Genomic DNA, 26614 nt, shown 5'->3' on the forward strand with positions numbered 1-26614 from the left:
TATTAAATAGCTAATTGTTACACTGGTATCGTTGATACTAAAGTCAATTAATTTCCATCAGAAAATAAACTTAAGAAACTGGTCTGGGACCATGTAATAAAAATGTGAGTACACATCCACAGTGCCTCACATCACCTCACAAAAACAACATTTCTCACAGTGCTTTATCCAAACTACTTCAATGATTTGGTTATCTGTGTCAGAGTCCCACTGGCCCAGATTTTCCCTCCTTTTTGGACAGCTCTCCCACCACATGACATGTACATGTATATCCCCAGGCCGTCATGTTCCTATACTCCCCAACATATGCAGAGCAAGGAGAGCCAAGATAAACACACCATAATCTGATAGAAGGAATCTCGGGGCCTGTACCCCCCTAGACCTGCTGAAACAACCATAGCCTTTGCCTGTGGAAGGATCCAAGTGCTGTAAGGAGAGAGAGGCCTGCCCAGGCTAAGGGAACTCTAGGATGGCCCTGGCAATAAAATGCATGTCATTGGCAGGCTCCTGATCCTAGGACCACACACGGGCCAATATGTGGCAAGGAGCCAACATGCCATGTAGGTACAGCTAGCATTAAAGGAACATCCCCAACAGTCATTCACTAGTGCTCAATCTCCACCATTTATCACTTTTATCACAGATCTCTGTTTTTCTGGAGTAAGTGTTAGTTCATACTTCATATGGATGTCAATGCAAAGCAGATTTGTCATCACGAAACACGTGTTCAACTTTTGCAAATTCACAGTGCGTTAACTTGCTTTAGCCCCCAGTTTGAACTGGCCTTATGTAACACAGAAAAATAAAACCCTTTTTATAAAGTTATACCACTAGTTTTACTCTCACGAAAAAGTGTGAGTTTGAGAACCTATGGCAGCATAAACCCACAGTTTGGTGTTTTTTAGGTTTACACAAATCTTAGCAAAAAGTAATGGCGATTTCGTCATCTACTCACATTTTCTGTGAAACACCAAATGTGTTTTAAAAAGGATTGGTTGAAATACCGCTATGTCTAGTCATGGTGCATCTCAAAATATATCTTTTATTCGGAGAATCCTTAACAAAGTAGCAACTACATTTGTACACAAATGTAGAACGTAAAATCAGTGAATGGAGCTCATACAATAATCTGCAGGTCTAGGGTTCAGATCCTGTTATAACTGGTATTTAATTACAAGTACGAAACTGTAAATGAACAGGAATATTGCTCCTTGATGTATATTGCTCCATAAAACCATACAATGCCGGGCCGTTTGGGAGCAGTCTGAGTATTAACAGGCAGGGCGCTTTGGGGCGGTGCTGGAATTAATTGCTTAATTCAATTGTGACTACCAGTCTCAGTTGTCTTGACCCACATTTTATGTGTAATGCGCCCATCAAACACATTTTGTCCCGACAGTACCCCTTTGAAATAAACCATTGCGTGACACATTTTTTCACCTTGGCCTTTAAAGCAGGGTTGACGGCTTCTGATCCCAACAGAGCTGTAAATTTCGAAATCACCCTCTTACAAAACTCCCAAGCATTGAGGGTGCTATCCTCTACTCACCGAGAAATCATTGCACGGTTGACTTTGGATGTGCTACCCGGGCCATAAATTACGCCCCCTCTTTATTTTCTGGAGGCGTAAATTGGAACTCCGGATCTTCCCAGCTTGTGAATGGGGTGTGTTTATGTTAGCCATACTTCAGGGCGACCTGTCCAATATCAGTCACTGGTATTCCTAGCTTTTGAAGTTTTGTGTGGGATTCAGGAATTCCAAGTGTTCAGCTATGGCCTTTTACTTTAACGAATAACTTAGTTAGTTTTTGATGACAGCTGAATGAAATGTGTCCCATTGGGAATATATATTATTTTAATCACTTGGGTTGGAGTACAGAAGTTTTCTGCTGCAGCCTTTACAAAAAAAGCTGTCACGTATTTTTTTCTCCATTTTTATTTCACGTTTTTCTTGTTAATAATTATTTCTCCCTTAACCAGTTCGCGTCGGTGGACGTGATAACACGCACTGGCTGTTTTTATACACAGGCACGGCTGAAGGGTTAAGACGTCAAGATTGCCTTGACTCGCCTTCGGGTGACGTCTAAACACGCTAATCCCTCGTGCCTTTTGTACACACACACACAAAGTCAGTGAAGACTGTGGAGGCGGACCGTGTGTTGATCTTGAATTGGCCATTGTGCAAAGCCTATTGTTGTACAATTTACGCTCCAGTGCACACCCGGAGTATTGAAACATATGAGGTTTCGGCATAAGAAATATCGTACAAATACTGTTGAAATGACTCTTGCGAATCAGTGTTTGTTGCGTTTGGCTGTATATCAGAAGTTGACTGGAAAATTTTGCCTTTTTGCAAAAAACAAAATAATCGCAAAAAAAATCACAGCGCGAAGTGGTTTAAGTATTCTTAAATGCAAAACTTGTTTTCGATCAAACAATCAATCAATTAACTTCACATAAAAATTACCTTCGAACCTTAATAATTCAAATTGAGTGAATGAAAATTAAGATTTACATTTTAGATTTTATAAATCCTGAAGGGGCACTTACCACAAGTGGAACTTGACTGGGAATGGAGGTAGAAGAGTGTGCCAGCAGAAACATGTCATCAACGCCGACCCCCAGCGCAAGAAAGGGCAGGACCTGTACAGTTAACAATTCAAACAAATGTGCCATATTCAGTCAACGTTGCACTGCTAATAATCTTACCAGCTCTTCAAGGTAAAAAGAAGTATTGACTAAAGAAGTTCCAAGCATTTCATTTATTCACATTTCTCTTCAAGAGGACCAAATTCACATTTTTCTTCAAGAGGACCAAGAGTTATGCCCATTCCAGGAAACATATTTGTATATTCTAATTTTGGTTTCAAAGGCTTCGTTTTGAAATATCCAGATAATTACCAGAAACAGTTTGTTTTTTACACTGGCTCTTGAATGGTGGAGGGACCTCCTGTCAAAACAGAGATTCGCATTGCGTGGTGTGTAACTTAAACTTAAATGTTGTTACATTGATCTAGGAGCTGTTTTTGTAATATACAGATTCTTTATAGAATTTGAAACATGCTTTGTATATCAGTAAAAAGCAGAGCCAAGTGATAAATGTTTGTTGTCTTTCCGATCAACTGTCAGACTTTTGAAACAAATGGGACTGCTTCCAGCATGCCAGTTAAATCCATACATCATCACCAAGGCTTCTCATGCAATGAATGGACCAAGGATGCCACTCTCTACCCCTCAAAAATAATCTGCTCCTTGCTCAATATTTAAAGGGATTGAATGCTACCATTGTAACAGATTTATACATCAAGCTCATTGTTTCAATAGTTAAGATTTCAAGATGTTTCCTCGACATTCAGGAAGATGAATAGTTTTACGAGCAAGATATGTATATTCATTATTTTGAAAAGTTTGAAAGATACAATGAGCAATGTCAAATGTATTTATGAAATGTAGTCTATATGAAAAATGAAAATGTTTTTCTGAGGGTTTCAAATGCCCACAATAGATTTATGGTTTTTATTTTGTTAAAATATGCAATCCAAATTGTTGAGGAGTATGGGGGAACAACTTTTAAGTACTTCTAACACCCCTGTCTTTTTCTGGGTGGCAACCCTCATGCGTCAACAAATCAAACTTCACAAGGACAACGGAACCCTTTAAAAAATCATCCCCCTAGCTTGCTCTCCTTTTTATCTCTCCCAAGTCGTCCTTCAGGATTATGAGTAGCACATGGAGCTCTTGGCAGTTTCCCCTTGGAACAAAGGGATCACATGGTTTCCGTGGCAACTCAGACAAGGAGAGGAAGTCATTAAAATGTTTTTTTTTATGTGACAGGCGTTGGGGAGCCGACAGATTCATCAGCTGTTAATGTGATGGACATACAGACAGGTAGGTAGAGTTCTTTGTGTCAGTCAAACTGTCCTGGTCCAATTCTTTAGATGACCATGTACAACAGGTTTATGGTGATTGCATTTTTTTATATATTGAGGCTCAGAATTTATGTGCCAAATGAACACAAGTGATAATCCTTGGATTTTTCCTTTTCAATACATGGATCAACTGTTGTTCAGATTATTACAGATCTACCAAGGATAAAGGCCTGCCATAAAAAAGTAATTTCAACTGGATAATGTACAATACTTAGTAATACAGAGCCTATTATCATTTCTAGCTTGAGTCAGCAAAAATGTCTTGAAAAAATCATGTCGCTCTTTTGATTATTGTAATTTGAATAATGTACGCCAATTGGATAGTCAATGAACCAAGCACCAAGGAATGCACCAAGGAATGCACCAAGGAGATAGGTAGTAACCACAGACGTAGATGAACAATCATTACTGACAACCAGATGAACACAGACAAATTTTGAAAATTTGAAGCTGAAAAGTGAAATGTCTTTTTAAGTGCAAATACTTTTAAATAATTACAGGTACCAGAATCCTTGCCTATTAAATGATCTAACAATAAAAAGACCTCCTCCAAAATCATGTTTGTTGGCATTTAAAAGGGAAAAAAATTGTCAATCGGCAGATTTTTTATCATGCCACAGTGTTCCAAGATGTTAAAATTGAATAATACACTATGGTGCTATTGTGTCCATAGTAACAACCTGATGCCAAATCCAGGGCTAGCTCATGATGCCAACAAATTTCCACTGATTCTATACATAGAAATACACACACATGCTTTTTCAGAAGCACAAATTATACACCCACAGAGCTGAAACTTCAACTGGTTTGTTTTCCCTTTAACGTTTGGTTACCGTTTTTCTAGAATCAATCATGAATATACAAAATATGAAACAGCATATGATCACATTGGATTTACAGCTACAAATAGGGCGTCCAAATATGGAACAGGCCCTCTTAACGCCATCTGAACCAACACTTCATTCTGACAACCAGCTACTGAACAGCACTGATGAAATAATTATCCTTGACATCAAATTTCAACAAGTCATTCTGCAGAAATTTCTTCTCGGTTTCTCATCTTTTTTTTTAAATAGTAGCAACAGCCAAACTGAGTCTGAATGTCACTTTGTTGTAACACCCAGCTAGTCAGCTCATTGGCAGCCCCCATGACCCCACGGCCCCCATTTGAAGAGTTTGAGGGGGGCAGGGTAATACCATGGGTAGATAGGGAAAGGATACAGGATTATCTCCCTGCTTGAATCTAGGCCAGTGACATCACCCTGTTGACCTCTGGATGACCCTGACCCATTAGGCAGGCTGAGTGACATCCCTTGCCTGTTTCCCTCCATTTAAAGGCACAGTGGTTAACATAGCTCTGTCTGTGCTCTTTAACAAATACAACTTCTCTCCTAATGAGTTTTCAATTTGTATGTTTCGTTTTCACAATAAAAATTGCTTTTTCCTAAGAATGTCTGCAATAATATGAAAAATAGTTTTCATTTTTGGTTGTTTATATGTTTCTATAAGATCCACCCGTTGGGACGAAAATAATTCAAGATTTGTTATGCCAAAAGTGAATGACTTTTGTATTGCTAGAAAAAAAAGCATTGTTAAGAATTCAAGATTTGTTATGCCAAAAGTGAATGACTTTTGTATTGCTAGAAAAAAAAGCATTTTTAAGAATTGTCTATTTTCAAGCAGACCCAGGGGAAAAAGTAGGAGAATAGAAGAATCAAAATTTTCAACAAAAAAAAAAAACAGGACAAAAGGAGGACTTTGGAGGACAAAATCAGGATAAAAGTAGGACTTTTGCGGACTTTCAGGAGTAGTTTTCGTAGATGCTCACCCATGTCCACAGAATCGTAAGCCTCATTTGACATGTTCTGTACGTACAACACTTGTGCTCCATCCTCAACTAAGCTCTTGGAAGTACAGTTGCAGTACTCCTGCGCCCAAGCCCTTCATTGTGTGATTTACATATGACAGTGTGTAACACTGTTATGAAAAATATTCAATGAAATTTCATTTTTCAGAGTTGTGGGACAAAAAAGTAGGAAAAAGTAGGAATTTCAAGAAAACAGTATGAAAAGTAGAAGCAAGGTAAAAAAAAAACTAGGAAAAGTAGGAATATTTGAAAGCCTGGGTTCCTTTGAAAATATCTGCAGGAGTATTAACTTGCTAAGCAGGCATGTGTAGTGTGTTACGATTTATAGCAAACTTCTATCCCAGCTGGATCTTTGAAAATGTCCGCTCAAGTGGTTGAGTGGGTGGACAAATATGGCTTTTGAGACCATAGGTTGTCCAAGACGTTCTGTAGACAGACAGGCGATAAGAACTTCTTTGTTGACTGAAAGGCTATAGCCTCTCTGACTGAATGTTATGTTTGACAGGGGAAAACCCCTCAAATGGAAGGCGGCATTTATCAGAATGCTGAAAGAAAGGGACCATACTTCCAACAAAACAATAGCATGGTTGTGACTGCGAATCATGACTCTACAGGGCGAGTAAAAAAACGAAACTATAAAACGATGTTTGTGTTAAAAATTCCATAACTTGAAAAGTACATGAGTGATTTGAATGATTCTTGTACTAAAAGAAAATTCAAAAGCAAAGGCCTACCTGAGTTGTGGATGCATTGAATGTGAGCCCGATCCAGGCACAAAAGCCCAGACTAGCCACCACAGAAAAGGCCACGAGCAGAACCCCTGACAGACCAACCCCACCCTGAGACCGCACACCGTCACTGAGTTTCATCATGGTGAAGAAAGCATAGATCACCTAGGTAAACAGGATACAAGGGAGCAAAGCAAAGTTGAATTGCTGACAGCACTTTTGTTAATAATTCAACATCTCTTGGTTAACCAGTTCGCACCGGAGGCCGCGATATCATGCACAATTGTTGTACATTTACGCTCCAGTGCACACCCTGGAGTATTGAAACGTATGCAGTTTCGGCAAGAAATATTGTACAAATATTGTTGAAATCACTCTTGGGAATCAGCATATGTGGCGTTTGGCTGTATATCAGAAGTTGGCTGGGAAATTTTGCCTTTTGAAAATTTCGAAATTTTCGGCAAAAATAAACCTGGTGCGAAGTGGTTAACTACTGTTAACATAATTATTTGAAGGAATGAAGCTGGTGATTTCAAGAGCAACTTACCATGAAGACATATCCCATAGCCACTCTGACAACACTGAGATTTGAGAACTCCTGCAGCAGGTCGTTGAGCGAGGCCGAGGTGAAGGCATTCACGTCTTGGGAGTTCAGCACAGAGCTGTTCCGTACAACCTGAAAAAAAATGGACGCCCAAAAAAATGATTAAGCCCTTCACAATCACAGTAACTTGTCTTCTAGTTTGGGATTCTGGGGTCCAAAAGAAATACTTCTCCTCCTTTTTCTCCACAGAGGGCCTGGGTTTGTCAAGTTCTGTTGACTGTCATGTTTGCAGTAACCAAAGTGTTTGATTTTTTTGTGATCGCCAACAGTATATGTTAAAATGCATTTACAGTCTTTTGCATGCCTACCGTTTCCACAATATTTCTAGGGAAAAAAATAATTCTCTGCTCTATCTTCACAACAATGTCTGTTTAAGGGCAAGTTCTTTGATAATTCAGGGAACTAATGTCTTGGAAACCTTTAGAATAGAGCAAGGCAAGTGGGTTCTTGTTTAGAATATTTGTTCTCCTTACCTGTGTGAATTTACGCTGCCATTCCTCCACAATGGCTCCAGCTTTCTCTGCCGTCCACCTGATCTCATCCACCTTGTAGTTGCCCTTCCAGGCCTCGTACATCATCTTCTGGCCCTTGAGTTGTACGATACTCTGAAGCGCCTCCGCACTGGAGTCAAGAAAACATCACACAGAGAGAAGAATTATTAGCAGGTATCAACAGATGGATTTATCATCGATAGTTCACCTTGCCAAATCACACCAGCCAAAGTGATACAGATGGCAAGAACAAACCTTACTAAAGGGACTACAAACAGAAACACTACTCGAAAAAAACACAGCATTTAAGAACAAGAAAATGTCATATTTGATACAAGCGTTTATATACATTTGAAAATGTGTACAAATACGCTGCAACAATACAAGTTCACACAACCATGAATCACGACATGCACACAAAAAACACATTCTTCACCTCAAACTTAAAAAAAACCTTGCCGAATATTGCTTTTCAAGTAAATGCATCAGGCAGTTCAACAAATGCAAATTTTGCAGTTTATGCATGCAGCATGTGCAGCGAAGTCACTTTTACACAAAACAAAAACCACAGCTTACAAGTCTCTCAAACAGGGTTGTTAACGACCACTTACCTAATCTGAATTATTAGAATGTCCAAAATAAAGAAAACAGACAAAGGATTAGTAATAGATCAGAACAAACAGCATTTAAATAGAAACGCATATGGTTATTTATCATTATGTTAATTCAAGTTACTTTTTCATTGGTGTTTTCAGACAATGAAAAGTTATTTAAAAACGTGAAACGTTAATACCTTGAACAATACAAATCAACCATTTTCTTTAAAACATGCGTTGTGAACACCAATATTATTATTAACTTAATTATAACAGCCATTACATACTGAAACACTGATGTCAGGTATTCTATTGTGAGTCATGAATATTAGATTAGGGGTGATAATTATGAAAAGAAAAAGTCATAAATATTCATATACCTCGTGATGTGGTTGGTGGAATTCTTTGTGACTCCTCCCACGATGAGTTCCTCGGGCCACACCATGAAGGTACTGGCAAAGCCTGTACAACCGCCAGTCAGTTCAGCGGCTATGTCAGGCACCTGGGTGTATGCAAATAGAATCCATCAGCCAGGCCAGGCGCACAACGATTAAAAAGGGCTCTTTGCACTATCCAAAGTCTCCACATTGGATCCAGGTCCGACACAGAGATATCAAGAACCCTTTTCACTCTAGCAAGAATCCAATGTATTCTACATGGGTTTGACATTCTAGTACTCAACACGGGAAAACTCCAAAATAACCCTTTTGCAACTGAAGGCCACTTTTTAAGAGAATTTCTCAAAAAGTGAAAGCACCTAAACTTTTATAAATTTTCTAAATTCAGCTTCTCAAATATTTTGTATCCTCCTAAATCATGATGTATTAACTTCTCTAAATTTTGTTGACTTAAACTGATTTATTTCCATTGGCTCCAAAAAGACCAATCTAAGTTGTGGCCTGAGTTTAATGGCCGGTACCTGTAAGTACCAGTTTACTATTATTATTATTATTTTTTTGGGGGGGGGGGGAAGAAGGGGAACCTTCAATTATAATGCACTATGAATTACCTGTCCACTTTTCTTGTTTGGCGCTGTGCTTGGACATTCTGGATCCTGTGGGTTGAGACATGGCCTGTTCTGATAGGCGTGGCCGATCCCCGTCTATTAGCAAACAAACCAAACAAAAAGAGATGATTTAAGCTGGGATTACTATGGTAACAGAGGAAATAGTGCAATGACATCACGACAGTGTCAACGGCCGGAGAAGAAAGACAACAAAATTTGGATATAAATTCTTGACATATTACTGAAAATAACATATTTCAAGATCAATTAATCAAACCAGTAAAAATATTTAGGCAACTATTTCATTTTGAGTTAGCTTACCCTATTGAATATATCTCTTAACGACTCCGGTGCGATAAAGGCTTCGTAATCATCAAAGTGCTCTAATAGCTGTATGGGATCCAGAGTCTTCCATCTTAATGTATCATTATAAAAGCTGCACAAGAAAAAAGAAAAACGAAAACAAAATCAGAAATGCAAAATATTTTTTACAAAATTTAGAGACAAAAAAAGGTGGTGTTTTTTTTTAAGTTTTATCCAGGAGTGTTGAGAATAACTTGCTCAGATGGGGCCAATACTTACAAACTCTTGCTCACATATGCAGCCAATACAAAAAAAAAATTGATGTTTACTTGGTAACATTTTGTAGGCTGCAACTTCACAAGCATCAACCCCATCAAATCATATGATACCCATCTAGAGATAATTCAAACCACACAAGCCAGGTCCGGACAAAAGCTCTAGGGGCGATGTGCTAAAAGGAGTGTGAATCTTGATCCTACAGAGGTGAGCAATTGTGGGTCTAATACCTCGGTCACACAAACCACAACTAATAGGAGAATTCTTTCCCAACACCGCCAATGTGTGGCCAGACCGAGGGCTCTCAAAACTGGAGCACGGGATCCCTCCGTGCTGTAACCCTATCCAGAAACCGCTAGCTCCACAGACATTGCGGTTTCTGACTTCATGATGAGGACTTTAAAGAGCTGGCTCAGTGGTAAATTCAAGACCTTATGACACTTCAACGGTACAAAGATTCTTTCTGTTTGATTAACAATCAATTTTTAACTGGTGAGAAAGTTCTTTTAATAACTAGCCATTTTAATAAAATTTGAATAGATTCTGGCAAATTCACTTCTTGTCGAAAGCCAAAACTGAGAGGAATTCCCTGTAATTTTGGATGCTTTGGATTTTCCCACACTATGCAAATTTAAGTCCCTCTAATTTCAATATGAACTCCAATCGTCTGTGCCCAGATGCTTATAAGAATACCACACAAGACAGAGTAAGGAATAAGCACTGTATGTCCCCTACATATCAAATTTCCAATGCGACACTTCGCATCTGTCTGTAACAATCACTAACAAACTTGGCTTTTTTCTGCACTTTTACTCAAGCCAAGGTCAGAAGGATTTGCAGCATACAGGTATATGGGCACTGGGATATATAATATGGTTAAAATTTGTTGTGGTAAAATGAGGTCGTGCTTGTCACCACATACACAAAGCCTGCCCTAGTTAGCCAAACCCTTCTCAGAAGTGCATGCTATACACTACACTTTAAGTTCACCTGACCCCAAGCTTATTTAAAGGTCAAAGGTCAGGGAAAGTCTCTGGAGATCTAAAAAAAGAACCTTCACCATGAACTTTTGACAGCTATCAGTTTAAAGAAGAGGACCGAAAAATAATAACCCATCAAGTCAAAAAAATTGTTGAGGGTTTAACTGCAAGGCGTAATATGTGTCAATTTATTCAAAAATTTGTGATTTCAAATTTATCCTTTGCATGGTGTGATGACAATGAACTTACCATTTCCTGTGCAATTTGAAGTTATAAACTGTAGCCTATAAAGAATATTAGGGCAGATTGATTGAAGGCATGTCAAATGCATGCATTAAAACTTTGTCTATTCCAAGATCTTTAAACATAAAGTACACAAGCCTTCCAATGACAGTGTAGTCAATGCTCAAAGTCATTTGTAAGTATGAAGGAAATTACAACTTTAACAAATAAAAACGTGTACACACAAAGTACCGGTATACTTTTTGATACAAGTGGAAACATTAGTCCAAATATAAGTAGGGATAGGTATTTGAATGAGAAAGATTACTGGCTTACATGTCTGTACTAGAGTGAATATGATTAAATGATATCACAGAAGGCCTTACTGACTAAAGCTTATATATCTGTGTGTTTATAGCTGTCAAGATATGACTTACTACCTCGCACACATCTGCCAAGTCACAAGGCCAAGCAGAGCTCATTAATATCACTTCTAAATAGCCCATGTCATATTTCTAGCTATGTGCCCGGGCCTAGTATAGTAGGCTACTACTGCACACAGTGCAGAAGCCCCCCTGTCAAGCTTGGCTGCCAGACCCTGGCTAGCCTGGTTCAATACTCCCTGTATGTTACTGCTTTATAACGATTACTGGAGGGTTTGGTACACAGGCTATGTATGTGTGCGAGAACACCGGATGCAGTAGAGAATAATGATAGTTGCTGCTATAGTACAATTTGTGTTTTTACTAAACTGACGGAATAAGTAAACAAGGATCCGGAAGGCAGGGCGTCTGTAAGTCTAGATGGGTTCAGTTTCAGTCCAGGGATACAAACGCTAAGATTCTGACAAGGGGACAGAGGACGCTAGTTTGAGATGTATCATGTGCGTAGTCAATAGTCGTACATTTGTATTTATATATCAACTGTTTCAATTCTTGTCAACTGACAGTACCATCAATCAATGTGGTGGGATGTGAAACTGATTAATTATGGCTTTTGCTAATAACAGTTTTCAAGTACTCAAACTTGACATCCTGAAAAGAATAATGAAGCAACATACAAGTAGCCTCTGTCTATAGATGCTGCAAAATATTGCATGAAATGAGACGAATAATGTTGGGAACAACAGAATTATGATGTATCACCTAACATATACAAGTACATCAACTTTCAGAAGTTTGTGCAAATGTGGTTTACCGATGATCCATAGTCTGAAATCCTCCCAATTGACCATTAGAACTTGTGATGGGGAAAAAATGATGATAACCAAGAAAGCAAAAGTAGATCTAACTTTCTGTAAAACTTGCTGAAGTCTGGGAAAAAACATGGATCTGACAGTCAAATCCCACGGACCAGATGTCAGAAAGATGTCAGACTTTGGGACTCCGTGCTCCAGACATCAAGATAAGAAAGACCTTCTGTATTCACAGAGCATAGGCATGGTCAGTGGTCAGAAACCAATAGGGCTGACAACAACAAAACAGACAAGCCAAGAAAACCAAAAACCCAACCAGATGCTGTCAACATCAATGAACCCAGACCTCGGAAATGGCCCAAGCATGGTCCAGACCTATCATCTAAAGGCCGGTTCATATTCACGTGAATTTCAGTGCAAAGCGACTTTGCTAAGGGAATGTCACAATGAAACTTCAATTGTGATCTCATGAAATTTGCTTCGCTTTCACATGCAATATGAACCAGCCTTAACTTAAGAGAGACATGTTTAAAACAAGCTGCTAACTACAGTTTCCTTTGAAAACTGCATCAGTCTCTGTTACAGAAGCTAAGATTCCTTACAGCGGTACTAACGAGGAATAGATGTCAGCTTTCTGGTCTGTTCACATTTTGCTGAAAAAAAAAGTTTTTGAGTTTGCAGAATTGGATCAATCCTATGATACCAACAAGACAATGGGTTAAATGGGCACATAAGCATTAAGTCCCAGGTTCCATTCCCCCATAAGTAGCTTAAGTGATACAGTCATATCAAAAAAAATGAAATTTGAAAACACTGTTCAAGTTTAATATCTGTCACCTTATGTGTTAATCTAGTCAGAAAGTCTTGGATCTAAAATTATATCAAAATGAGAATAACTTTTTAATATATGCAAAAGGTTGGCAATCTGTATACAAAATCATATACCGGTAAATGGTAACAAGTTTACAAAAAAGACTGTCTGCAGTTTTTAAGTCTGAATATATTTGAAATACGGTACTGTTACAAAATCTCATACCAAGTGTTAACTTTTGATTTCAACATAAAAATTAACACCTGTTTAGAGATCTTAATACCAACTGTAACAAATCAACAGTGATCTTGAAACTACACCATGGCTTAGCCAACACAAAATTTGCAAATGTATACTCACGGAATATGTACAGGGTTCTCCGGACCAAGCAAACGTGATCCCTCCCAAAAACAATCTAACGGCGTTACTATTGTACAAGGTATTAACTCAGTAATGATCTGAAACAAAAGGAAAAAATGATACATTGAAAAACAAAAGGAAACAGACGAAACTGAAGTATTTCCAATGATTTATTTCTGAGGAAATCAAAAACCTTGAAAGTCTTTATTTTTGGATCTCCCCATGGATGAGATTCAATTATGCATATAATAACCTTCAGTAGAATATAACATTTTAAGAATAACATTTCTGGATTGGCCTTTTTTTAAGAATTTTCTCACTCACTTGATCTACAATGTTATCTTCAAAAGCTGGAAAATCAGTAATATAACAAACATCTTTGAAGCTCCAAGTTCTGGGGGAAAAAGAAAAGAGAGAACAAAATTCAATGAGTCAAGGTTTGGGGAAAACAAAACTGATTCGCACATTATCATGTGATATCTAACTAGGCCCTACTTGTACTTCTGGTACCTAAAAGTTAACAAAAGGGGGATACATTAATGACAGCATCATATTTAATCCTTTTAATCAAATATGACATAATTTATGCATCGTGAGGGCACCCTAGAAACATCAGCTGAAATACCAAAGCACACAGCTATTTGATACCATTGTTTTCAAATGCCAAGCACATGATAGCCAAATGTCTGTGTAAAAACCAAGCAGAACGCAGTACTGGCAGAACGCAACGCACGGAAGCACCTTTCTCCGAACACTCCTTGTATACAGTAAAACTCCCCGACCTTTGAACTTTGGCCTTTCCTCTCCCCTCCCTTGACCCGGCCGACCTTCCATTGGGTTCCCAAGGTAGGCATTTTCAAAGTAATTGAATTACAGCGGAGGGTCGGGCCCACCAACAGCGCTGGGCCAGTCAAAGCTCGTGTAAAGGGCCCCGGTGGTGTGTGTACATGTATGTATGCAGGATCAGTGCGGTATTACTGCTCGGCGGGTGTTACCTTACCATGACTAACTGGGTCAGGTAGGGTATATACAGTGATACACTGACTCCTGGCTAAGCGGGGACACAGCAATGATATAATGCTTGAAGGAACTGCCGCAACTATGCGAAGGTTGCTAATACTACAGTACCAAGAAGTGACGGTCAGGGATATTGTCTTTTTTTTTTAAATGGAAAATGTCTGAAAGTTCCATACTGATGTCTTCCCTCGGATTCAAAGAGGTCTGATTTCAAAAAAAGGCTGAAAAATCTCATGCCTGGATGGTGGCTAAGATGCTGGTATTGGCCTATGAGTCCAATTTAATATCTGACATCTTGCCAAAATTCTGGAAATAGTTGTCGATCGAATATTGAGAGAATGCCAATTTTGGACAGGATTACTCAAATGGTATTCCTTATCGGTCACCAAAACTGATAAAAACGTTTATAGGTTTAGGTCCTAGATCAAGAACTTCCCCCTCATTGAATATGCATACTTACTTAGTACAATCAAACTAGATTTTATACAAAATGACAAAATTGATTAAATCTGAGCAAAAAACAGTTGTTAGGCCACGTAAAAAAAAAAAACAGTTGATCGTCCAGGTTTTTTCAAAAAGAGGAGGATGAGGGCCTTTTCATTTTTTATTTTTTTTATTTTTTTTTCCAAGATGGCCGCCCTAATAGTAAGTAGAGTCAAAATATTCAGGTCAAACATGTACTTTTTTTAAGCATTATACAAGAAAAAGTTAGCTGTTTGAGGTGAATAAAAAACAACTAAAAATATTTTTTTAAACAAATGCGGCTTCAAAAAAGGATGCGGGCGGTGACGGTCAACTGTTTTTTTGGGGCCATTTTACTTGGCCTTACCGTGATTTTATATTTCACAAACTCACAAAGAAAGCTGTTTTTCTTCTTTTTTTTTAATAGACGATACTTTCTTTTCTTTACGAAAGGTACTTTAGGGAAGGAGGGAGGAGAAGATAATGTAACTTGTACTTACTGGCCGTACATCTCGACTTGCACTTGAGTTGCTAATATCGTGGATCGGACATGTTGAAGCAATGCGTCCTGCGTCAACACATTGCCTGCTCCATCTTTGGGAGTTTGTATGATGATCTGGTTGGTGGTTCCCCAGCCATCTCCTAATGTCTTGGTGGTGTAATCCAGCTCTTGCTCTAATCTTCCACCAACTGTTGACAAGACACAAGGAAACGTTTAGGTTTTTACGTCAATCATGGTAAACATTAACAACTTTCAATTTTTCTCACTCAAAAAACTTTCTTATATCCTAAGTTACTCTGATAATCCAACATTCGCTACGTTCATTTAGTTACCATGTTAACAGTTTGTTTCCAAAACGCGATACATGCCATTTTGTTACAGTTTTAGAATGCGGCCCTCTACTGGCTGCCCAAAGCCAGTTTTGATGGCTGTTATATTGTCAAACACAATATAAGGATTCACCAAAACCAAAAATTAAGTTTTCAAAACAGCTGTTATATGTTCTGTGTAAGAGCTAGACATTTTCATAAACGTGCAACTTTATCATCTGTTTTCAAGTTGTGCTTTGGAAATAAATTCTTCATATTATATTTGTATTCCACCTGAAGCAGAAACCGTCTTCATGCTCTTTTAAAAGCATTTATAATAAATATTTGTTCAACAAGTTTTATATCAAACTTGGGTTTTATCGTAAGCAATGTGTTCCGTGCTCAAATCTAATTCAGAGGGCGCAATGCACCATTCAAACTAATCAGTACTTTTGCTGAAGATGGGACAATAAATAATTCCCTGGCCCAGGGTTGGGTTTCTTGTTCCACGTTTGGACGGGCCTCAACCTTAAACTCGTCCAACACAAAGTTGGTGCAAAAGGGAAAACTGCGTCCAAGTCGTACAAATCACTATGTTAAAAAACTAGCTTTAAAAAGTCCTATCACAAAGGCAGTTTATGTATCCAAAATATCTGCATGTATCTATCAGAAAGTGGCTACAGTATCAGTATACTGCCAACAGATTGAACTGATCATTGCTACTGACCTACTAGTACTTGGTCTACAATTACAGACATAGCTGTGTCAGGAACTATTAAATTGGTTCCAACAGTTTGGAATTCACCAATGATATCCACTCAGAGGTTAAACACAGAAGGATTTTTATAAGGTTACCCAAGGAACGTGATATTTAGTCTGTTTCAGCTCATTAGAAAAAACTGCATTTTGATGCTAAATTTCCTTTCTTCCATTCATAAATTTACAAATGAATCCACGATAGATAATAATACATGTAATACTCAGGCATGCAACTTGGAAAGTAAGTCAGTAACGAGAAAAGAGAAAATTTCTAGCTTTACACAGTATTTGTACAGTGTTTTTTCATTTCTTATGAGTATGGCAAGTATGAAGTGAAAAAAGAGGACATCAGCTGATCCGAGAAAAACTTGCACACATGCATATTGTACATCACATCTACTCAGCAATAATTTTGAAAAAAAAATGGGGGGGGGGAGAATATGACACACCCTTTCTTAAGTTACTCAAGATTTTACTAAAATACTTTTTTCTCATTACTTCTCTGATGTAACAAACTAAAAGAAAAGGCCAATTTTATTAAGGATTTACAATAATACAGGTCTATTCAAGGCTTGTATGGGATCACATAGCGCGACTGGCTTTAGGGCCAACAAACCCAAACAAATCTGAGATGATTTCAAACCTAATCTCAACAGCACATCTTGACAATATATCAACTTGCAGCACAATGTGAGACACAGGCCAACACCGGCCTCCTTGGTGGTCCTACAGCTCAACTTTCATTGGCTTCAAGTTACATTCTATTGCTGCTCAAAGAATGTTACTATTTCCCTTCAGCACATTCGTGAATGAACACCTATGTAAGCTGCATGATCAGGTGTTCATTTCATCTTAATGCTGTGGCTAGTACTACATTTGTGTATCAACAATAAATGAACTCGAAATTAAAAAGAGATAAAACTCTCGTCAAAATTGTTCTTACTTTATAAAATAAAATGTTAAAATATGGACATCATTTCACTGGGTGTTTTACTGAGAATAATCAACTTAACCCTAACCGCCCGGAGTCCTCCAAAATCTTCTTTGCCAAAGTTAAGGAATTTGGAGGATTGAGATATGGCAAAAGTGCATTACTGATTTCATAGGATGCACTTTGTCAAGGTCTTGGGCCAGACCTTGTGTTGTTTTTGCTCAGCCATGCATAAATATAGGCCTGGATTATGCTTGAAATCCTCCGTACTGCTCCAGGATGTCACTGGCCAAGCCTCAACATTTTGACAGTCACTGCCGCAGGATTTTGCAGGACTCAGGCAGCGGTCAGCCCTCCACGGACCATATACAAGAAATAATGGAGGAATTTGCAGGATTGAGGCCAATTGGAGGATTTTGCAGGATTGAGGCTACATCCTAGCAAAAAGGCCTAGGGAGTTAGAAGTTCATAATCACAGTATCTATGGAAACCAACCCCCACTTTTATTGAAGAATAATTTTCTGCCATTAAACGTTGAAGAAGTAGACCTACATTTGTACTTTCACATGTTTTCAATGCATCAAATCCACAAAATCTCCGCTACTTCTTTATGACAAATTCCTTAAGTTTTGTGTTGCAAGGGCTGGAATCTCCTCTAAAAGAAAGTTGATTCCTTCTTGAATTATGCTGCTCCTTTCCAAGCAAGCCTGGATGCCAAACAGTTAGAGCCTTAGGGGGGAGCTGTCAGTCTCCTGGCTAAAATGAAAAGCTGCAAAGAAGGCTTTAGGTCCTGTGGGACGGCAGGGACCCCAGTTACCCAGAGGTCAAGGGCATGGCCAGGAGATGGCAGGTATGACAGCTATGCCAAGACCCTCCATCATGAGGCAGAGAGAGGAGCTAGCCCACCCCTGGTGTTGCTGTCAGCTGCCACTGGAAGATGGAGATAAGCCACTCAGGGCTGAGAAAGGGATGAGCTAGCTGTGTGGAAGAGGGAAGCTTGCACCTAGCTCCATGTGCTTACCCAATCATTTCTCTGGTTGAAAATATGGCTGTGCTGACAGTCGAGAAACAGTCAACACTTTACTAGTTGGGTGAAATGAATGGATGTGCATATAACAACGGAAATCAAGATGTTCATTTTTGTATTGCCATACTGGTTGCCTATCCGTGATGCATTTTTTGTTTCTCTGAACACTTATGGACTTTTATTAAAAGCCTTTTAATGTGGAGTGCGCAGCAGATTTTGAAGAGAAAATCGCATCTAATACAATAATCCAGTTTGGTATCTCAATGAAGTAGTCTTGATGTCAAAGGTCATTCGGGATAAAATTGCTGACGTAATGATACGCAATGTCACGCGGACGCCCATTCTGCTTGTAGTTAACACACGAGCGTCATGCGCCCGGGTCCGTGCGCGTTCATGCTCCTTCGGTGAGCGTTCGATTATCCCGAATGACCCATGACCATATCCTTATTTGCAATAGCTTTGGCAAAGTAACAAGTTTATGAAAAGTGATATTAACAAAATTAAGTAAACCTATTAAAATTTTAAGGCAGAGAAACCAGGATTCTTGATGAATTGATTTAACAGCCAAAAAAAGAGGCTAGGACAGCTTGTATTAAATCTGCAATGACACGGTTATGGCTAGTAAAGTATAGATGAAGCTGTAAAGATTTTGTTTGATTGTTGTACATGTCTTGTGATATTTATAGTATAACAAAGTTCTACTAAGTAGGCCTATATTCTTTTTTCTTAAATGATGAAACTTTTTCATCTGGAACAATTTTTTTATGAATCATTTAACTCTAACTTAGCTTAAGTTTCCTGTGGTTGTAGTCGAGTGAATTTTTCTGTGCAAAAAAAATATACACGTACATGTAGTGTTAAAAATGATAGCACACCAGGAGCCACGATTTTACAGAATGTTTTAGACTGTCATTCCCTAACAATCCAGTAAGGTATTTCATGATAATTTGATCATTTCGTTTTGTGATGTTTGCAAATGTTGTATCTTCCCTTAAAAAAAAACACATCTGATAAAAATCCAATGCAAAAAGCTTTCATAATACTTCACATTCAAACTTAACACTCTGTCCAGCCTAAGGATTTTAGCTAACGAAATTAGCTGGAAGTCTTACGTATTCCCAACACTTGTTCCCATCCCTCATCCCCCACCCTAGGTAAGTAATCCTAATAACACTACCCTGAGAGTCACATGGGATTACATATATACCCAGTCCGTAGCTAGCATCCAGTTTGAGTTAAGACCCCTCCAGTCTTTATCCAGAACTAAGCCAAGGTTTGTGACTGGCTTGAATGGTCCGAGCTCCTTGCGTGTCATAGGGGTATTGATTCCTCGGCCCTAGCGTGTTCAATACAAAGACAAACTCCAGTGTGTGTTCGCTGTACAATGGTGGGCATGGGGAGAGACCTCCAACTTTTTTCGCATGGCTAATTGGGGGCGGTAATTATGATGCTGTCCAATATGATGGGGGCCATTATGTGGCCTGAATAGGGGGAGTGTATTGGGCCATTGTCCACATTCATATGCTGCTATCCACAAGGAAAAACAGCAATGTAGGTGGGCTCAAATGTCGCTGTGGTCTTTACATATTAGGGATTCCCGAATACACCGAATAGTCGAATATTCGATCATCAATCAAGTCTTCGAATAGCTTTTTGCCAGCGTGAATATTCAAAGAAAAACAAAAAATTGCACATACATGACACAACTGAAGTGTTATTTTATCGTTAAGTTGCGGCACTTTTTTGTCAGGTGCCACTTTTTTGTCGACGGTAACTTTTTTGTCGCCATTGTTCACATCCTTCTAGCAGGTTTAAGCCCATTTACAGTTTATTGCTCAAATATCCGAAAACACATTGTTTTGAGTAATCAAACACTTAATTATTCCAAACTGGACAGTTCTATTACATCACCAACCACTGTACATATGAGTACATACGGTACCATACATGTATATGGATGTCATAATCAAAAATTGCTTTATAAATTTTCCAGAAAGGTAAACAGAACCCAAATTTTGTTAAGATTGATTCAGTTCGCCTCATACAGTACATTGTTTACACTGAATACTGGAAAGGACCGAATGAAGGTGGAAATAAGCATTTGCCCAAGTCACTCACAATTTTGAGTCCAGCTCTTTTTTCCCCTTGTCACACACCTCAGAAAACCCAGAAAACATCTGCAATCCAGCTGCTAAACAGACCACCAGAAATGTCCCTTTCTTCATGAACTCTGAAATTACTTGCCCCCTACACCCCGAAACTGACCCCATGTGACACGACCCAGAAAAGAGAAAGGTCGCCTGATGTGCAAAGAATATGGATTATGCCCAATTCTGGTAGCGTTATGACAAATCCGGCAGATCTGTTCATTTTCCCCCTCAAAATGATTGGGGATCCTTCTGTTAGAATTACTGTCCAAACCGCAAATAGCCTTCTGCCCTTGCCTCCAACCCTGACACTATATTGCAAAATTATTAATTCAAAGTTGTCCACCCTCCTGCAGTGCTGGGAAAGAAATGATCTCTCGATTTATACCAAACCTTCTGTCAAGATACTTTGATTTAAAATTGTAAAAGTAATCATTATAGTGTGATTAAAATACATGAAACTGCCAACTTAGGGCTGGCGCAATTTGTAGAGCTATGACAGAAACCCCAAAAAGATAATAATCATGTGAGGTCGCAGCTTCATATCCACTTTTTGTTTGACTTTATTATGAAGGTGAGTTTTGACGAAAAAGTTAGAAAAGAACTCCTTACTCTTATAAAATGTAGCCATGTATAGCAGCTTATTTTTTTTCGCCAACATTGCTCTACCGTTCCAACCATTTTCCATCTCCCAATTTGCCTGTAACAACCTCCAGATTTCCCTTGGTGAACTTTCTTTACTTTTCAACTCTTGGGATTTGTCATTTGCATTTAATGGGTCTATAAGGCTTCCCAAATGATGGTCTGCACTCTGCAAAGACTTGTTTGCCTGGAGTTTTTTCCTGCAACTTCTTAAAACCCGGCCCCATCACACCGACTGGTTTCGTAATTGCCTCCTTCCCTTCATGGGTGTTCAGGACAAAGTGAACCCCTTCCACAATGGAAGAGGGATGCACCACAATGGGTATTTAGCTCTTGTGTCAGGAGTTAGTCCCAGCAATGTGGTCCGTTACCGACTCTTTCGTGATTGTACATGGGGGCAGATCAGAGGAGACCAGGGGATGGATAGTTAGCTGGGCCCGTGAATACAAGGACGGGTAATTGGAGTAGTTACCCACTCCCTCACTCTCTCCTCTCTGAGGGGGCAAAAATTAAGCTTTCCTCCTCCAAAAGTCAATAGACCAGGAGAAAATGAGCTGACTGCGTGTTCATTTTCTCTGCGGAATTCAAAGGCAGGCCACAATCCATGTCAGTTTAGGGCATTTTGGGCATTGGGCAGTTTGTGTTTTGACAAGCTCCACCCGAATACAAAAGCCGTGTTTACAAGAGATTGTTGTCAGGCTTGGGTTAAGGGCTCTTGGTGGTATGTCCAAGTTTTTGTAGCTCTGAAAACGGAAACTGAGAAATCATCAGGAACTAAATGAAGAACATGAAGTAACAAAAGCAATGCCCTTAAAAATGTGTTTGCACTCAAATGTCTGACGCATCTCCTAAATTTTGATGCACTTGTTCGTCCAACATTTGTATGTACAGGTAGTTTACAAAAACTTGTGATGAAACTGCGGATTGGTCTAATTCAAGAAAATAAACAGAACAATCTGTTTCAAAGCCAGCGATCAAAGCTGTTGATCTGGTTTTTGATTGCATGACTGGCCCCATTCAAGGGATGTTTCTGGGACAACACCACCAGGATTAGCAACTTTTTTGAAGCCACAGGAAATTGGTGAAATTGATTGGCAAAGGATTAACCAGAAACAATTCTGGCCAAACCATTCTGTGATTCACAGATGCCCCCTCTCTTCAGTGAAGATCTTAACAGTTTACCTAAGAATCTTTATACTTTGAACGATGTGATGGGATCTCAATAACTAATAGGCTACCGAAATCAGATCATGAATAGTGAATTCATTCACAGCAGGAAGTTCTTTAAATTGGTAAGAGTATGCTGTAGTATCACATGAATCATGTGAAATGGATTCAGCCGCTTGCAAGTTGCAGTGTTAGGCTGTGTCCGAATAACTTGGCTACGGCTTGATATTACACATGCGTCTATGGTAGCAGCTGCAGCCACTTTCCATAGACCTGTGTTATATCCATCCGTAGCCAAGTAATTCGGAAGCGGCCTTATTGCCAGCTGCAGCCATAGCCCACAAAGTAGTTTGGACACAGCCTCATTTAAAAAAAATTTGTACTGCATTTGTAAAAAAAGAAAGAATGCCTTTCCAATCTGAGAGATGGATGCATTGTCATCAGTTTGTAAGGGGCTTTATTTTTTTAGAAGGTGCACATTAGTCCAAAGATCTTAGATAAGATTTGAAGGCTTGCATGGTGAAGATAATAATAAGATAAAGATTTACAGTTGCACCTTATTGGGGGCAGAGTATACTGTCCAAAACGTTTCTTTACAGAACCTCACAAACTCACAATTTTTACCAGAAATCATATCTTACTCCAAAGAACTTACTTTAATTTCTGTTTTCTAAGGTCTGGATGAAGGAGATTAGTGTAGTCTAAGTTGGATTTAAAGAGAACTTGTTTTTAAAAAAACCCTTGTTTTTGTGAAGCCTATCTGTATTTCTAGCAGCAAGGTAAACAGCCATCATATTATGAGCCAAAGCTGTCAATATCTGACTGTCGCCGTAATGTTAACCATCTCAGTGAAAAATCAATGTGGAAAAGTAGGTCCCGCAACAATGAAGGCACATATTTTTGAAGTAATGTTTTTTTCAGGAGAAAATGTGAAATTGGAATCAAGATTAGCATTCGTGTCTCCGAAAACTTTCTGAAATGCATTCACTGCTATCATACACAATGACAAGGCGAAATCTGAAGTGATTTTTTTTAATAAGAAAGTAATTTAAAGTGATTGTAATTAAACCCACACAAACCACCTGCAAGCGTCCCCCAAGGAATATCGAGCTAGCAATCATCCCACCAAATGGAGAGATGAAAGAGAAAAGTGGAGGTCCCCTTGATTTGTCCACAGGTACATTAGAACCACCTCGTGATTTTGATGAGTGGGGTGTGACTTGGCTTGGGGCAACGAGTTACTTGGCAGCAGCGGTTTGCTGAATAAGGGAAGCCAAGCCCGGGTGGTCATTTCAGGGTTGTCGATGCAAAAAAAAAAACCTGTCCTGAACCACTGCTTATCACCACGCAATCATCATCTCCCTTTGTTTGCTGGATGACACCGGCAATCAAATTGTGAAAACAAAATGCCTTTATTGTTGGAACTGTTCCCTCCAGATGATTTACTGCTATTTACTGCCAATGGTGTGCCATAATGATTCTTGTTTATAACAAATGATCCTCTTTATTGCATTTTATAGTTGACGGGCGTCCATTGATAACATGCCTCACAAATGAAAGGCTGGGAAGTGATATCCATAAAGTGATATCCATCAACTCCAAGGCTCCTTGAGGATTGAGGTGTGCATTTCAATATTAAAAAAATCATCCTTTACCCTTTTTTAAGGTGATGGATGTCCATTGCTGTCAAGCCTTTTGAAATAAAAAGAACGAATAAGTGGGGCTATATTCATCAACTCTAGTGAGACACAAGGCTTGAAGTTGAGGTGAGAACTGAAAAATAGCACAAGGTAATATTTTATATACAAATAATTTGGCAGTAAAGGTACCCGCACATTATATTGCCAAGAGTCGCCAGACTTCTTCAAGGAAAGCTATACTCTATTAAAAATTGGGAAAAAATTATATTTATCTTTTACAGTTTTGATAAATGTAATGTTCAAAACACACTGATTCTTTTTCTTTCACTTGATGTGTAAAGCTTTATTTCACAGTTATAAGGTTCTATGGAAAGAAAGAGGGGATTTTCCATAACAATTATGTATATTAACATGAACCTGATATTACCTGATACCTGTCTGCAAGACGATGTCATGTAGTCAATTAAAATTTGAATACTTTATTACTTAGTTTTGTAATTGCTGCTCAAAAGTTTCTACATCAAAAATGTTCATCGATTCAATTGAACTGAAAAGTCTAGTTGAAAAGTAAACGACTTCAATTTCTTTGAGTCTTTTGTGTACTTAGGTCTTTGAAATTCAGATGCTTATTGATCAAGCTCTGTTTACCTCCAATTCAGGCAAACAGCAATCCCCCAATTGAGATTATTGCAGCTTAGACAATTCTGTTTAGATTGAAAATAAATAAATCCCTGCTAATAAACAGGAATGGTGGAGGTATTAAGGCAGACACAGTGAGCAGTTTGTTCCATGGATGATGCTCAGTATGATAAATATACATATAACTGTCAGATAGCACACAGTTCTTTTTGAAAGGGGTACCGATCTCCCGCTCTGCCTCCCTTCATAACACCCCAGCTTTGAAGGGGGTATCAGGCACAAATTACGCACCCCTGCCTAGCCTTAATTATTGCTAACACGCAAAAAGCAGCAGGCACAATTAACTACCGTTTTTATGCCAAGCCTCCCCCATTCAGCGAGGGACAATCGCCGCTGTCCATTCACCAACGGCCGACTTCATCCCAGGAAAGACAGCAGCATTCAAGAAGGGGGTCACTCCGACTCTCCCCGGCTATTCATCGCCTGTTTAGCTCTAGCACACAACAGACTCGGACACAAAGGCGGCTTTTCTATCCTCATTCTTCTCTCTCAGCTACCCAGCGAATTCCTCAAATACTAATGGCTGTGAAAGGGACAGGGGGAAGGACAGACCCCAAGAACATTTTGTAGGAGGTGTCTCTCTTCTCAGAGCCATCGCTTACTTTCTGGAGGCAAGGGGAGACAGGGCGACAAGTTAAGCATCTCAAGTAGACTGGCCCTGCTTGGCTTTCTAAATGACCAGACAATTATTCTGTCGTCTCATTGTCCAGACATTCTGGCCATCTTGTTTTCGCATTTGGGTTTTTCTTTTCTGCATGATTTGTTTACGAGGGCTGAAGATGACACCTGGTTGTACATACATGTACTTATTTGCTTGGCTGATGACTTCTGTAGTCGGCCATTAGTGACACTTTTCAAGTCAGGATAAGGAATACATTCTTGTTGTTTGAAGAACAAAATACGCCAACTCAAAACAAATCTTGCAGCCAACATTGCAATCCTATTGCGATCAATACCAAATGGGGTAATTCCTAAAATAGCAAAGGTACGCAAAAACACTCCCCATCCCAATCTAGATGTTCATGCTGCTACAAAGTTATTCTTCAAATTGAATCTAAAAAGAAACTTTTCAAAATCAATTTGTCAATGCCATCCACGCAAGCCAGCCATATCAACAGCTAGTCTACATATGAAACAATGCACTCATTTAATGACAGATGCTTTTTCACAGGCAGTGTGATCACAGAACACAGACAGTGTGATTCTTAAACAAACCATCAAAAATATCACTCAATTGTGGCCAGAATATACAATCCTTGGAACTTGGAAAAAAGATCTGATATATCACAGAGCATTACTGGTTAGCCCCCCCCCCCCCCCCTCCATATACAATCCTTGGACCTTGGCAAAAAGAACTGATATATCACAGAGCATTACTGGTTAAGGCCCCCCCCCCCTCCTCCCCCCCCCCCCCAATTGACTTGTACCCAGCACCACCCATGAAGGCAGGGCTCCTATCCCTGAAACCAGATCCCCTATCCATCACTGGTTACACTGTAAACATTTCACCCCAGTATTCCAAACAAGCTGGGTGCAAGGAGACACAAAACTGCCTCTTGGGCTAGAGGTATTTAGCAAAACCATTCCTCACTGGTGAAACCAGCAAAAAATTACAGCAGAAAACTGCCCAGATTGCGAAACCTATCGTATAAATAAACCTAGCTGATCAACAGATTTGGGCTTGTTTATAGCTTGATAACAAGCGGGAAAGATCAAACTTTTAGATCCACTGTTTTTATGCTCCAAGTTTTATAGCCAACTTGATTACTACTGTAATTGCAATTCCAGCATGGAGGAAAGTCTGTTTTGTTAATCCTGTCCATCAGGCAGTACACCTACATCTACTGGTAGTATCTAATCTTCCGCACACCTGTTTGAGAAAGGCCCACATGGTGCAGTGAGAGCACATGTTGCCTACAATTACTTCCGAAGCAGTCTTCAGTAT

General features: G+C 39.1%; 1 protein-coding gene across 2 annotated transcripts in view; it reads right to left on the reverse strand.

Annotated features, from left to right (window-relative positions):
• The window catches only part of LOC119728208 (protein patched homolog 1-like), a 68837-nt gene that overhangs the window by 18625 nt on the left and 23598 nt on the right, over window positions 1-26614 (reverse strand). For both annotated transcript variants that reach the window (XM_038200346.1, XM_038200347.1), the window contains exons 4-13: window positions 15348-15537; window positions 13693-13762; window positions 13369-13466; window positions 9543-9657; window positions 9225-9317; window positions 8596-8717; window positions 7602-7749; window positions 7072-7200; window positions 6531-6689; window positions 2551-2643 (exon numbers count right to left, since the gene is read on the reverse strand). In XM_038200346.1, the coding sequence (XP_038056274.1) occupies window positions 2551-2643; window positions 6531-6689; window positions 7072-7200; window positions 7602-7749; window positions 8596-8717; window positions 9225-9317; window positions 9543-9657; window positions 13369-13466; window positions 13693-13762; window positions 15348-15537 (1217 nt within the window). The remainder of the gene's footprint in view (window positions 1-2550; window positions 2644-6530; window positions 6690-7071; window positions 7201-7601; window positions 7750-8595; window positions 8718-9224; window positions 9318-9542; window positions 9658-13368; window positions 13467-13692; window positions 13763-15347; window positions 15538-26614) is intronic.

This window comes from Patiria miniata, unplaced genomic scaffold (assembly GCF_015706575.1).
Source record: "Patiria miniata isolate m_02_andy unplaced genomic scaffold, ASM1570657v1 HiC_scaffold_20, whole genome shotgun sequence".
Classification (NCBI taxonomy): domain Eukaryota; kingdom Metazoa; phylum Echinodermata; class Asteroidea; order Valvatida; family Asterinidae; genus Patiria; species Patiria miniata.